Source organism: Thermobia domestica, chromosome 10 (assembly GCF_964235325.1).
Source record: "Thermobia domestica chromosome 10, izTheDome1.hap1.1, whole genome shotgun sequence".
Taxonomy (NCBI): Eukaryota; Metazoa; Arthropoda; class Insecta; order Zygentoma; family Lepismatidae; genus Thermobia; species Thermobia domestica.
The window spans coordinates 97532461-97546758 of NC_137463.1; the positions used below are offsets into that span (position 1 = coordinate 97532461).

The window sequence follows — 14298 nt, forward strand, 5'->3', positions numbered from 1 at the left end:
ACTCTGCATATTAGCAATCGGTCACCCCACACCATTGCTACAACTATTCTTATCTTAATGCTACAAGAATCGTAATATATAGCGCTTTACTGTCTTATATTTCTACAAGGGAAATGCTTTTGTGGTCACCGCGGTGGTTTGAAGCTGAAGGAAGCTGTAGCGAATAGAAGCAGACAGATGGTTAGGCTGCCGAAAGACCATCATAAACAAGATAAGTGCTCGAGAATTTTTCTTGTGACCTAGGTGCTGGTTCTCAAAACTAGGCACCATAATAATACAATTTCATACATGGGCCTTATAATTTTATTTTTGATTTAACTTATGGGCCAGACTCCTATTTCCAATCGCCTTGACTACCTGGCGTCCAGGATTTTTCGAGCCTGAACAAGAGGAATATTGACAGAAATTCATTATGTGTTACTTACGTTGTTACTTTAAAATTTCAGCTTTTTCTTTTCAATAACCTCACACGAAATAGTGTTCTAAGTATGCAAATATGTTTATTTATGTTCTTCTCCCCTTCAGATAGGCCAGTATCCCCGGGAGGCTGCTCTCCCGAAAGTTTTACTGCCCCCTAAACTTCTCAAGGTAGGCTTGCAAATAAACCATACTATGGTGATGAACTATAATATGGTTGGATTAACCCCCCTACATTTTTGGGGTGGCTACAAGCCTGCCCTCAGCTCTGAGATGATTAATGTTTGGTATACATTTGCAAAATATTATATCGTGAAAGTATTGTGTTTTGTGTTCTAAGGTCCACAAGTGTTAAAAAAAAAAAAAAAAAAAAACGTTTTAAGAGTTCAGCCTTTGTTATGTTTCGTTCAGTAGATTGATTTCTCTTATATTCTTTCACTCACTGGAACAGAATATTGTGTTCATTACTCGTCATGACATATCACAAACATTCATTATCAAAGGACACAGTTGATCAATAGTGAAGTGCTCACCTCTAGTGTGAGTGTTGTCAATATGAATTGGTGATAAACAACATCGTGTCCGTGGGTTTTCTTGCGATTCAGACGTCTCCTTCCACATAACCATTCCACCGATTCTTTTATAATCATTCACTCTCATTAATCATCCGTCTCCCGTTGCCTACAGGACATATTCGTAGAACATAAAAGTAGAAATTTCATTTTATTTTATTCAGTAATAAGCCACTATAACTAGTTTGTTATTACTGTGAGACCATGCCTGTTTATTTGTTGGTTTAAATGTAGTCATGTGCTCAAAACACTTCACCCAATTTGTAAATGTTCACATGGACTAATATAAACAATTTACGAGTATGTTCCATTTCGAAAGAAAACGACAATAAGCGCGAAGATATTATTATGAAATAATAGTGCTAATGTGTAAAGTAGTTCGATAATAGCACTTGTAAATTATCAGAATGCTCATGAACATAATTATCAGCGTAAGTTTGTGCGTCCTTGTGTTGAACTCATAGAGAATTTAGATTACTTTTACTTAGAGAAATGTTTTTTCATGTATTAATTTCCTTAGGCATCCCCCTGAGCCTCTAACTATCGAATCCACGATGAACTTGCATATAAGAAATTAGCACTCTACTATCAAATAACTATGCTTTTATATTGTTGATTTTTTCTTAAGAATGAATAAAATTCGCTTCGTAAGGTCGGTCGGTGACCGAAACATGAGAATATTAATTAGTTTCTTACTTCAGGCTGCAAACAATGTCAATAATATAGCAAATTAGTAGACTTCAACTTTGTCCTAAGATATTCAAGTATATTCAAATAATTGGTAATAAATATATAAATAAATAAATAGTTTGCCTTTTAAATAAACCTTAAATTCTGTTACTTTTCTTATTCTTTGTGTTATTAGCAACGTCGTACACATTTGAAAAACATGCATCGTATATTTCGCTAAGCCGTTTCCCTAGTGAGTGACGCAGACCTTTTCCCCTGTACCGACCTATGACGTACAAACATGGTAGTCGTTGTTTTAAGCGCACAAGTAGCAGACCGGAATTCAATCGCAAATTTTGACTAGTTAGAATCATTTCATGAGCGAAAGGAAGTGTTCTCCGTAATCAGCTAGCTCTGAAGTTTTTTTAGAGCAATCAAAAAAAAAAAAAAAAAAATCAGTGGAAATGTCCATTAAGTTAGCAGCCATGTGAGTAATTTAATACTTGATAAAAGGTTAAATAGTTTTACATATTCAATACGAAGCGACCTAGAGTATGTACACGATTGTTCTCACACAAATTTGATTTAGATTCAAGGTATTGTTTATTTATTTCTTGCAAAACTTAATGCACATAGGAGAAATTTCACATAAAAGCAGTAAGTCTGACAGCACTGCTATATGCCTGGCATCATTTGTAAATAAGAAAGTTAGTTTCCAATCTTTCCAACTGCATAAGTGTATCAGACGCGTAGAAATAGGAAACGAAAGAACAGTAATCAAATATTCTAAGGCTTATTTAGCTACGTGTTCGCAGGAAATAGTTTCATTACTTCTCAGGTAAAGGAACTAGCAATTTGGGATGTGTGATTACACGATGTATCTATCCCCTATTCTGATATGGCTCATAGAATCAGTTAAGACCAGAAATTAAGTGTTAAGTGTTTTAAATCAAATTATGTGTTTTCACTTAAACTATGGCAAACTAAAGAACTTTATTTGTCTTTTACTCCAGAGCGCGGATGGAGCCTATGGAATTTGGTTCGTGGGAAAATGAGAGGAGAGGCTGAGAGTCCTAGCTCTGAAACTGATGGAACTTCTTCACCACAGCAAGAGAATGCTTCGTCAGGTAGGAAATCTAATATTTTGATTGTAAAACCTATTAAAGTTTGAATAGGAATCCCATACTATTATGTTGCACTACGTTAGTGAATATAAAGCAGAATTAGTAAATATTGTTTAACGAGCATTCTATTAATGCTTTTTCAATATTGACCAAATAATGAGAAATGCTCTTTCCGCTCAAAAATTGCTGAAAATTAATGCCGAAAGTGAGGGAGTTTTTCGTAATTGGTATCGTAAATAACTTCGGTAGCTCTTTATAGGCTTCCCAATGCTCCTATATTTCCTATTTTTCCCATATATTTGCGTCTCTTCCTATAAACTCATATATTTCCTATATTTTAACGAAATCTCCTATATTTTTGTGGCATTGCTACTTCCTCTTGTGAAAGTAACCTACCTGTTACAAAGCAATTAATAGATGCTATGCAGAACGTCTGGTGAAAGTATAAAGATTACTTAGAAGAGTGCAGATTCAAAGAGACCACAGTGGCAAAGATTTCCAGAGAAGAAAGTACGTTTATAAATGCGAAGCAAGAAGCTATATCAAAAGAAGTTTCAAAGAGTGAATCGTCTCTGAAGAAATTAAATGAAATTGACAAAACACTACAGAAGGAAATGGAAGTAGGCTACTAGACTGATGAGAGTTGCTCAGACGAGATTATCTTCTGCGCTATCAAAAACGGACAAGGCTGACGTTAGTGTTCCCCAGGCAATGATCTAGATCGCATCCTTGAAGATGAATGAACTATAGAGAATTCAAGACGAGCAGAACAAAGAGAAACGGAAGATGGCAAATAAGCATATTCGGACACTGAAGAAAATGAAAGTGTAATTAAAAAGATATTTCCATCTTGGAGATGTACACTTACAAACACTGATTTTCTGATGCATATCCTTTTTACACTTTCCTTATGGTCGTTGCTTATACTGGTGAGCTAAGTACGAAAACACGAAAAAACCCGTAAAAAATTTTGCAACGAGATAATTACCCATTTAGTTATATTTAAAGTAGAATGTATGTTCATATAACAATTAGTGTAATTTCCAAGTTACTGTTTTCCTACCTATTGGATAATTGAAATGTTCCTTTTTCACAGCTTCAAGAGACCTCCTATATTTTTTCGTTGTGATTTCCTATATTTTTTCATTAGCATTGGAAAGCCCGTCTTTACTATGCATTTCAATAGGGTGTACTAATGGAAGGTTTACAGACACAGTTTTTCTTCTTTTTTTCCCCTGTCTTTTAAAACGTTTAACAAAACCCCTTATAGTGTATCTTTTTTTTTTCTTGTACTGTTGTATTATTGCTACTTTTATATTACATGTATATACATTTTTATCTTCATTACTCTTTCTCTTTGATGAACTATTAACGGCGCACACGTTCCCTTATCCCCCCCCCCCTTCCTTCCTTCCACTAAACTATAATATATCCGTGAAGCTTCCATCAGTACAACTGCATTCACGTATAAAATTTCTAAATAAATTATGACTAAAGAAATATTTCTAAATAAATTATGACTAAAGAATAAATTATGACGAAGAAACATTGCAGGTGTTATGTTGCCTGGAGATACAGAAGGTTGCCCGCAGTAACAATTGTCGACTTTCACTGGCCCTGCCGAACGACACATTTAACCGCTGCTGGCTACATTGCTGCCTGTACTTAATAATAGTATCAGTTGAGTACGTTCCCTGGGACGATAAAGGTAAAAGTGATAACTTTCTGGAAGGGATTTATTTATGGACTTACCAACGCCTACTATAGCCATTCAGCAATAGTGAAATTATGAAAATAAGGAGGTTTCATTGTTAGCGAAACTCACAGGGGTCTGATCAACTGATGATATGCCCAACAGATCACTGTAATACTTGGTCAGTCAGAAACTGTGAGGAGAAACATGTCCCCGGCTCGCTCGAAACCCAATACAGTGCGCATTAGTAAAAGAAGTGACACAGGACACTCCCCTAACGCAGAGAAGTTGGGCCATACGATATGATATCTCAAAAGGCACTATTTCCAACATAATCCGGAAGAACCTCGCGGTGGAAGCGCATCACTAAATGCGCGATCACCGCGTCATAGAGTCCAATATCCAGGAGAGGTTCACAAATGCCAGAAAACTGTATGAACCATACCTCACAGGGGACACAGAAGGGGAACTGGGTGTGTACCTTCAAGGAGGGTAGATGAGACCAACAGAGATCTATTTTTACCGTCAAACAAAGTACAAAAGCCGTTCTGACTTCGTGCTACAGTACAAGGAAAAGATTTCCAGTGGTTTCTGGTAGTGGCGAGATATTTCAGTCGGAGAACGTTGCCACTCATCGAAATGCCTTCCAACACAAAAGTTAGCGCAATTTATTTCCAGAAGATCGTCATGAACCCTCTATATGACACACATATTCCCCACTTGCACGATGATGAGGCCACAAGTGTATGGATAAAACTTGCAGCCATGCCGAAACCGTCTCGTACCTTGCAGAGTTTTTGAAAAGTGCCAAAGCAGTATGGTGAGACATTCCTCTTTCAATTCTACGCAGTAGTTTTCTACAATAGAAACTACGGTGCCAATGATCGTTCGGGCTGTGGACGTCACATCAAACACAAAAGGAAATGATGGAGAAAGGGAATTAGTCAGGTAAGTGGTTCATAACTGAAACAAACTCAGTGGATTTAGAAATATCAAAATGAAATGGTCTTTGAAAGTGGTTGTAGTTACTGAGCGAAAGACTAATCAGAAGTGAGTTCAAGTCCTGCCCTTCCTTATTTCTCAATATTTTGACATTGGTTATTATTGAGAAGGTACCAAAAAAAAAAAAATCTTCAAGAGGTTAACAAGATTTGTGTTTCTTAAGGAGTTGATTGTTACCACTAAAATTAAGAGCAGCGACTGTTTCTTTGGCTAAGTAACTTCTAATCCTTACACTCATCGATATCATTTCATGTTGACAAACTTACTCTTCTAACTGTTTAATTTTTCTATTTCTCTTTGCAAGCTCTTTTAGCATCCAATGCCTCAGTTCTAAAAACGTATGTTTTATGTCTTGAGGGCAACTATCTCTCATAGAAACTTACGCCAGTTTTGTTGAGAATTGAACAAGAATGTTCTTTAATGAAACTGATCTTATAATTTGGTGATCCGGAAACTGATCTTAACCTGGGAGGAATGCTGAACTTCTGGCTCAGGCAAAACTACGATACTCCTTATTAAATTCATAAACTCTTTCCGAAATAACCCATATTCCTATCTTAAAAATTATAGTCCAGTGAACTATGACTTACGATATTATTCATCCTACTAAATTAATTCCTGAACTCTTAAGGATTTCGTCATATTTAAACAAGATCTCTTTTCTAGTATGGCCATTTCTAATTCGGAGACTTTATAACTTGGAACGTCAACTTCACTGTACGTCATAAGTTATCTAACAACGGTTACTCATGTTCATTCTTATAAAAGCATACAGTTAACCTTACCATAAACAAGTTCTGTTTCATATTGTTCATCACCTGACCGCTAACTATATCGTAGCGAGCCTGTCAAAATCCACTTTTGTTCTGTATTGATTGAAATATTAACTATGGCACATATCTGGAGACTTCACAGTTTTGCTTTGGTTTGTTCTGTGTCTTTCCTTTTTTTCTCGACTTCATTTCCTTTTCTAGTAAAATATTTAGCGAAAGAACTGATAATGTACGTACTTTTACTGTATGTTTCACTATTTTTTGGTAAGTATATCATTTTTCATTGCCACTTCGGGGGGATTTGTTTGTTCCAACTATATATATAGCTAAATTTTAGTGCACAAGAGGATTATACATTTTATCCCTTTAATATTCTGGTTAATATTTAGGGTTAATGCTTTATTTTCCTGTATATTTTAGCTCTGGAGTACAGAATGGACTATGTATTACGTGAAAGCAATTTGGGAAGTAGTTACTTCGCAGCGTTAACATCACATACAGCTTATTGGAACAACTATGATGTTGCCTACTTTATCCTCACACATCTGTTCCCTGAGTTGCAAGGTCAAGACGATCATAGGTAAGAAAACAGAAAGGACTGTGCTTCGTAGAGACTTAGTAATGCAGTTTTGTAATTATTTTTTGGGCTTATTAATGTATTAGATTCAATTTTGTTGATCTGAGTTAATAGCTTTAATATTTTTCATTATCTACGAAAACGGAATTTTCTTGCCTTTTATATTATTGTCGAGAGACGGTGACACATATGTAGATAACATCTGTGATATTTTGGACAAAACAGTTATATCATACACTGTGATGATATACATTTATTTATATAAACATATTAAATAATATTTCGTACGTTGTAATGAACGTTATATAAATTGTGTTTTGCTGTGCTGTGCATGAGCTTGTAGTATTTCCTAGTTTTCAAAGTACAAACAATATGTCATGTTTATAATTACTTTTGTGAATGTTTTCTAAAATTTTTAGTTTTTGCATTAAGACAAATACAGAATTTTCTGTGTGTGTGTCCTTACTGTGCAATATTTAATAATGTTATCTTCAGAACTATTATATGCTTGTTATGCATAATAAATTATGCATGCATATAGTGTCAGTATTATTTCAAAATGGAAATATCTAACTTGATATTGTTATTTACGTTACCGGTATATGTAATATACAAGTATGTGCATTTATATGTATGTGACAATTTTATGTATTATACAATACTTAATTTGTTGTGTTATATAAAAATGCAAAAATTAGATTTATATTTATTTGTTTATTTGATTGTTTTCGATTTGGTGATGTATATATTTGTTTGTTATATGGTTCCTGCTGCATTAAATGCTGATTTTTTGTTTGCTACGAGGGTTGCTCAATAAGTAATGATGCTGGTTTTTTAGCTAGATAATAACAAAGGTGGAAAGTAAAGTTTTACATACTGCAGAACTAAGCTTTCTAATTGCGGAATTTAACGGCATTCCAACAGATCGACCAGCGATAGTACTCTGTGAAAGTGGTGTCTGTTAATATATCTCCCTATAAGCAATGAAGTGTATTTGATTTCTTGGTTGCAAACTAGAAATTTGTGGAGAACATTCGCCAGTCTTTACATGTAACATATCAAGTAGTTTGAAAAGTATTGAGTCACTGGAGTTCAAAATTGAATATACATTTATTGAGATTCGAAAATTACGTTAAGAAATCACATATTCACCATTTTCTTCGGTGATTTTCTTCCATTTTTCCGTAACACCATAATCCCGTAGCTATGGAATTTATGTGGTTTTGGATTAAAAAAAAAAAAAAAAATGACCGAAAGAAATGATAGTATCACGGTGCGAGACTTGAGCTACACGGTCGATGCATTAAAACCTCCCAGCCAAGCGCTCTCAGTTTCTGGCGAGTCATTAAAGATATATGCGATGTGGCGTTACATCCTTTCCTCCGTCTGATATTATACGAATGGGTCCCGGCTGTTTCTTTTGAATGCGATGTGGCGTTATCATCACATATACGACATCCTTTCCTCCGGCTGATATTATACGAATGGGTCCCGGCTGTTTTGAATGCGATGTGGCGTTATCATCACATATACGACATCCTTTCCTCCGGCTGATATTTTTTACGAATGGGTTCCGGCTGTTTCTTTTGAATTCCTAAGTGCACTTTCGCTAATTGTCGACAATACAGGTCCGAGTCTATCGTTCTGCACGGCGGTAGCAACTCGTCCTGCACGATGCCTTTCCATCAAACGGACAGTATAACTTCCTTAGGTATCAGCGTGGGCTTTGCCACAGATTGTGGAGTTTCGTCTTGCTACGACCACGATCTTTCTTGCACGTTGTTGAAGTAGGCTATCCACATTTTATCACTCGTGATCAACTGCGTCAGAAATGATCGAGTTCGTTACGTTTCAGTAGAGATTCGCAGATAAAAATTCAATCGAATAAATAAATATTTTTTGAGTCACATCATGTGACATTCAAACGTCGAACTTGTTGTTATAGTCAGCTTTTCTTTTAATGATTTAACACGGATGATATATGTTAGATCAGGGATGCAAATAAACAACAAAATTTTACTCGCACAATACAAATCATTTACTACTTTTGGTATGATATTAAATACTCGCCCGCACCGATGAACCATTCACCCCGAGCGAGTGGGCGAGTGGTTATTTGCATCCCTGTGTTAGATCCTTGGTGATGTCATGACTCCTTACATGCTGATCTTGCTCGACTTTTGCCAGAATATTATCCACATTTCAGTTCGAGGAGCATCGACATTTTCAGAACGAAAGCAACTAAACCATATTTTAACTGTTGCTTTTGATAACATATCGAGTCTATAAACAGCACAAATTTCTTCGAGCCTGAGTATCATTTGCGTCTTTATCGAAATAAAAGTGTAAAATATAGGCAGTTGTGCGGAAACTTCACTCATCTTCACGGTGCAATAGCTTATGTATGATCATAAGAATTCAACAGTTTTTACACATCTACTGTTTCAACTGTCTGCTATCAAATGACGTTAGACCTTATCCGCTGCAACTGATGTACCCTGAGAGGTGGGACACTAGTGGCATCTCATTCGCCAATGGCTCAATACTTTGTAGATTACCTTATATGAAGGTTGTGCGATGGATACAAGCGTCACTGGTTTCTGTACTCGCAAGGGACGTATGTGAACCGTGACAGCTATATATTTACGAAAATCGGTACTCTGAATAATTGTGGATCACTAATCATCGTGATGATAGTCACTCGGTGTGGAAATGCCCTGATTACCCGCTATGTATAATACATATACCGAGCAGTAATCAGGTAAGGCTGTGCCGAGTTATACCCCAAAAACGCCGGAAAGAGGCAGAAAATGGAAAATATGTGCAGTTAACCTATCTGCGGGAGGAGGATACGTGACCAAGAACACGGCAGTAGTGTCACACAAGCAGTAGTGTTAATGTTGTAACACATTTGTTCGTTTCATTGTACGGACCTCATAATTTCTCAAATTTAGAGCTTCATTGCTCCCTTATTTGGCAACACTGATAACCTTTCTTTTGCTTATTCTCTTTCACATTTTATGCCAGTTTCAATGTCATAAAATAGTACATGCTCTATTTGAAAAACTATAAGTTTGTGTTGGGATGGCGACACTGCTTGTGTGACACTACTCAGTGTGTTCTCGATCACGTGTCTCTGCATACATCTTTTATTTTCTGTTTCTTTCCGACGTTTTTCGGGTATAACTCGGCACAGCCTCACCCGGTCATTGCTTGGTATATGTATTATACGTAGCGGGTAAATAAGGCATTTCCGCATCAAGTGACTATCACCACAATGATTAGCAATCCTCAAGTAGTCAGGGTACAAACTTTCATAAATATCTAGCTGTCACGGTTCGCATACGTTCCTTGTCAGAGAATTCAAGAGAATACCATAACCAACTTGAGCCTAAGATTGGTTTTCAACGTTTTATCCAAGTTAGTGTGAGAATTGATTTTTTTTTTTAATTTTATTTATATAAGGATAACTCTAATTATAATCAGTAGATATTTTGTTAGCGTAAATACGGGAAAATCTGAGAAGTGACAGGTGTTTCGCATGCGAAAAAAGCCTTGTCAATTGAGGGTGTAATGTTAAGTAAAGAAAAGATATACGTAGGTATATTGAAAGGAATTTTCGTACATTTTGCGTAAATGGTTTGTGAGAAAATTGTAGGACATCATTTTTTGAGCTACCCTCGTGTTTTTTTTCTCAGGTATAATTAAGTGTTAATATAGATATAAAACAAACAGGATTAATCATTAAAAAAAATCTTCGACTCTCATAGGTTTTTGATTGGAAAATGGAAGTAACCTAACCATAAAATCTGTATTAAAAATTCAAACTCTTTAATTACTGTAATTAATTATGAGTAAATGTAACAGTAGTTACTCAAATATCAGCAGTTCATTCTATTGTTGTTGAATAAGTACACCATGAGAAATAATAATATTGATTTACTTAATAAATAATTTCCAAATTGTTGTATTATGGGTAATTTTAAGAATATATCACATCGTAGCTCTTTTTTTTTTTATATATATATATATATATATATATATATATATATATATATATATATATATATATCGTATCCAATACTTTCACGTCCCAAAATGCTTTATCATTCTTTTGGAATCCCTCTGTATATGTAATAATCCAATATTGTGAGAGTTATTCTAAATTAAGAACGATTATTTAAAACAAATAATTTAAGAATAATTTTTTGCTTCTTTTCCTTTCTTCAATCATATATTTTGGAAACCGCTAACAACCTTTTAACTTTCCACTTTGCGAAATAGAAATGTTAACTGACGCAATCTACCTGCAGAGTAATTACAGTGTTTTTTTTGTGGGGTCAGTTCTATGACATTCTGATTAATTCTTGGTGATACTAACAAAGGAACAAGTGTCATGGTGTGATCTCGGTGTGTCTGATAGTAGTTGTATATGTTAATGCTGCAGTCAAAGGATGAATGTGCTGTGTGTTTAGTAAATAATTTTGAAAGTAGAAGTGAGTGAAGGAAGCTTTGTGGAACAATTACGTATTGTGTATGCTATGAAATAATGATCAAGAAATAATTCAATATCCGAGCTGAACATGAATCTCCTTCCCACTTTCTCTTTTGAAAAATCCATAAACGAGTATAGCTCATTGTGGCTTTACAGGCCTTTGGAGTTACCAGCATACAATAGGTTTTGCCATTCAGATCAATGCAAAGCGCCTGCAATGCCTGTCAATTCGACATACATAGCTTTTCTACTGGTTGCCCAATCAACCTTAGCGACGGTGTTAATCTTATGGGCTCCAAACGACCCCTAAAACTTTGACTAAAAAAATAACTTTTTTTTTTTTGAAAATTTCAAAGAAAGCTGGCAAATTTATACAAAATTTGGAATAGAACAACAAAAACGGTACATTTCTAGGGCTTGTCGAAAGGATTTGGCCACATACATGTAAACGTAGCATTTTATTACATTTTAATGTAGAGTAGCTGAACCTGCGCTGTCTACTTAGTGCATCGTTCTGTTATGACCATAAATCTCCTTCCCACTGCACCTGTCTCCTTACTCACACAAGTAAAAGATAAGGGACTCACAAAGGAAGTGAATTGCTATATATAGATGTTGGAATGAATTTGTAGCAAATTTGTAGAAGTAACACGATATCCAGTGGATTTTTTTTTTCAAATAAATCCATATCCGTCCGCATACGCCTCATTGCATCTCTTGAAGCGTTTGAAGTTGCCAGCATGCAATAGGTTTTGCCATTCATATTTAAGCAAAGCGCCTGCAATGTCCGTCAACCTGCCATATGTAATGTATCTACTGGTTGCCTAACACCGTAGTTTCGGCCTGCAACAATGTTAATCTTCTGGGCTCAAAACGGTCCCTAAATGTTGAATAGAACAATAAGACATCTTTTTGAAATTTTGAATGAGAACTGGACAATCTACACAAGATTCGGAATCTACCAGTGAAAACGGCACATTTCTAATACTTGTGTTTTTTGAATTCTCATTGTTGAAAAGATTGTGGACAAACACATAAACCTAACATTTTAATATAGCTACTGACCCACAATGAGCTATATTCGTTTATAGACCAGCTGAACCTGCGCTCTCTACACAGCGCATCATTCACATATGAGCATAAATATCCTTCTGATTCCTCACAACATCTGTACATATCCCTTTACAGACACAAGTGAAAGACGTTTTGATTAAAAAAAAAAAAATCGGCAAGGCGTATCATAAAGGGAAAATTTTATCGATTTTTTTCTCAATATCAGGCACCATTTGCAAGATTTGAGCCAACTTCCGGTTGGAATTTCTAATTCATGCATGACCAGTGTTTTCTTTCTTCTTGCATGCAGTATGTAATAAGCAAATACATTACACATACAATTAATTATAATGTGAGTGATATATGGTGTACATTGGGCAAAACACTCCAAAAATAAAGATTCATCTTAGACTGGAGAAATGGTTATCCTTCTTTTTTCATTATTATTTGGCCATGAAACACGCCTGAGACATATGCAACCCCTATATACAACAGTGTGGTGTTGGAATGTATAATGCGTTGGATATGCTTTAGGGTTTTTTCTTTTTTTCTTTTTTTTTTTTTTAAAGTTTCAACGCTTCCACTGTACCCTTAAAAATTTAATAAAGAAATAATGGTCATGCTTTTTTTAAAATATTCAATTAGAACTGAACAATTTACGCAAAATTTCCAATCGATCAGTGAAAACGTCATCTTTCTAGAGCCTGTAGTTTCCGAGATCTCATTGTCGAAATGATTGACCACAAACATATAGTTTAAAAGAACTCAGAAGATGGAAGCACAATTCACGTGGCATTTATTTTAGAGAAAACTTATGAAAATACAAAGACTTTGAACAATAATTTTAAAACATAAACTTTGTGAAAAAGATCTAGTTAACTAATTTATTTAAAGTACACATACTCAAAATGTTTGTCTCTGTTAAACGTGAAATCACACATAACCGTAAATGAAAGATTTGAAAGCCAAAGTTATAGGTTGGAGCTCAGTCGCTTTTAATTGCTATTGTAGCACTTTAATAGATAGATAATACTGTTCTAAATTGTATTTTTCTTACATGTAATGATCAACTAATAATCATATAACGATCGTCATGTCAAATTTTAGCTTTAACATTGTAGCCTGTCTTTAATGTTGGGAATTGTGAACAAACTAAAATTTTGTAACATTATTTGCTCAGGAGAAGTTTATACTTTGGAATAAGTTTTTTCTACTTTAAATTCACACTTTCTTCTCCCTTTCTCGCCATAGCAACATAAAGAAAATTTCTAACTTAACGCACCTGGGTTAGAGATTCGCGATGAGAACTTTTGGTTCGGTTCCCACGTTGAGCTGCAGGTCCATGTCGCATATAGCCTCGATGCTGAACGAAACTCAAAACTCCAAATCAGCCAACCATCGAACTTAATGCTTCACATTTATCTCTATAAGATACAGAAAAATATCAAATGGTAATTGCAATGAATAAGTGTGAGAAAATTGAAAAATGAAGATGCGGGAGAAGACAGAAAACCCACGGCACTGTTGAGTGAAATAATACATACCGAATATGAAAACGAAGAAGATAAAGTTATATTTGTTTCTTGTTGTTGTTGTGTAAATTGTTTTTGTGGAAGACTAAATAACTACAGAAATCCTTGTGTGATGAAAGAATGTTTGTATTTATTCCTTACATTAACGTAAAACAAATAAGACACGATATTGTCTACCCTTGAATTATTTGCGTTCGATTTCCATAATATTCATTTTTACTTTCCTGTATTTCTACCAAAAGTTTCGTAGTGTACGTAGAGAGCTCCCATGTTCGTAGAAAATCCTGGAAGGATAGTATAATTTGGTTTTCACTTTCAAGATTCGTGAAAGTTTTGGAAATTTGCAAATGGCCCTAGAAAATGTTAGAAATAGTTTGGGTGGGAGAACGTA

At 35.1% G+C, this 14298-nt stretch overlaps 1 protein-coding gene across 1 annotated transcript in view; it reads left to right on the forward strand.

Annotated features, from left to right (window-relative positions):
• The window catches only part of LOC145662592 (phospholipase DDHD1-like), a 63813-nt gene extending 51138 nt beyond the window's left edge, over positions 1-12675 (forward strand). Inside the window, exons 11-12 of the mRNA XM_081728309.1 lie at positions 2672-2785; positions 6671-12675. Coding sequence (XP_081584435.1) covers positions 2672-2785; positions 6671-6834 — 278 coding nt within the window. The 3' untranslated portion in view covers positions 6835-12675. The remainder of the gene's footprint in view (positions 1-2671; positions 2786-6670) is intronic.
• The last annotated feature ends 1623 nt before the right edge of the window (positions 12676-14298 follow it).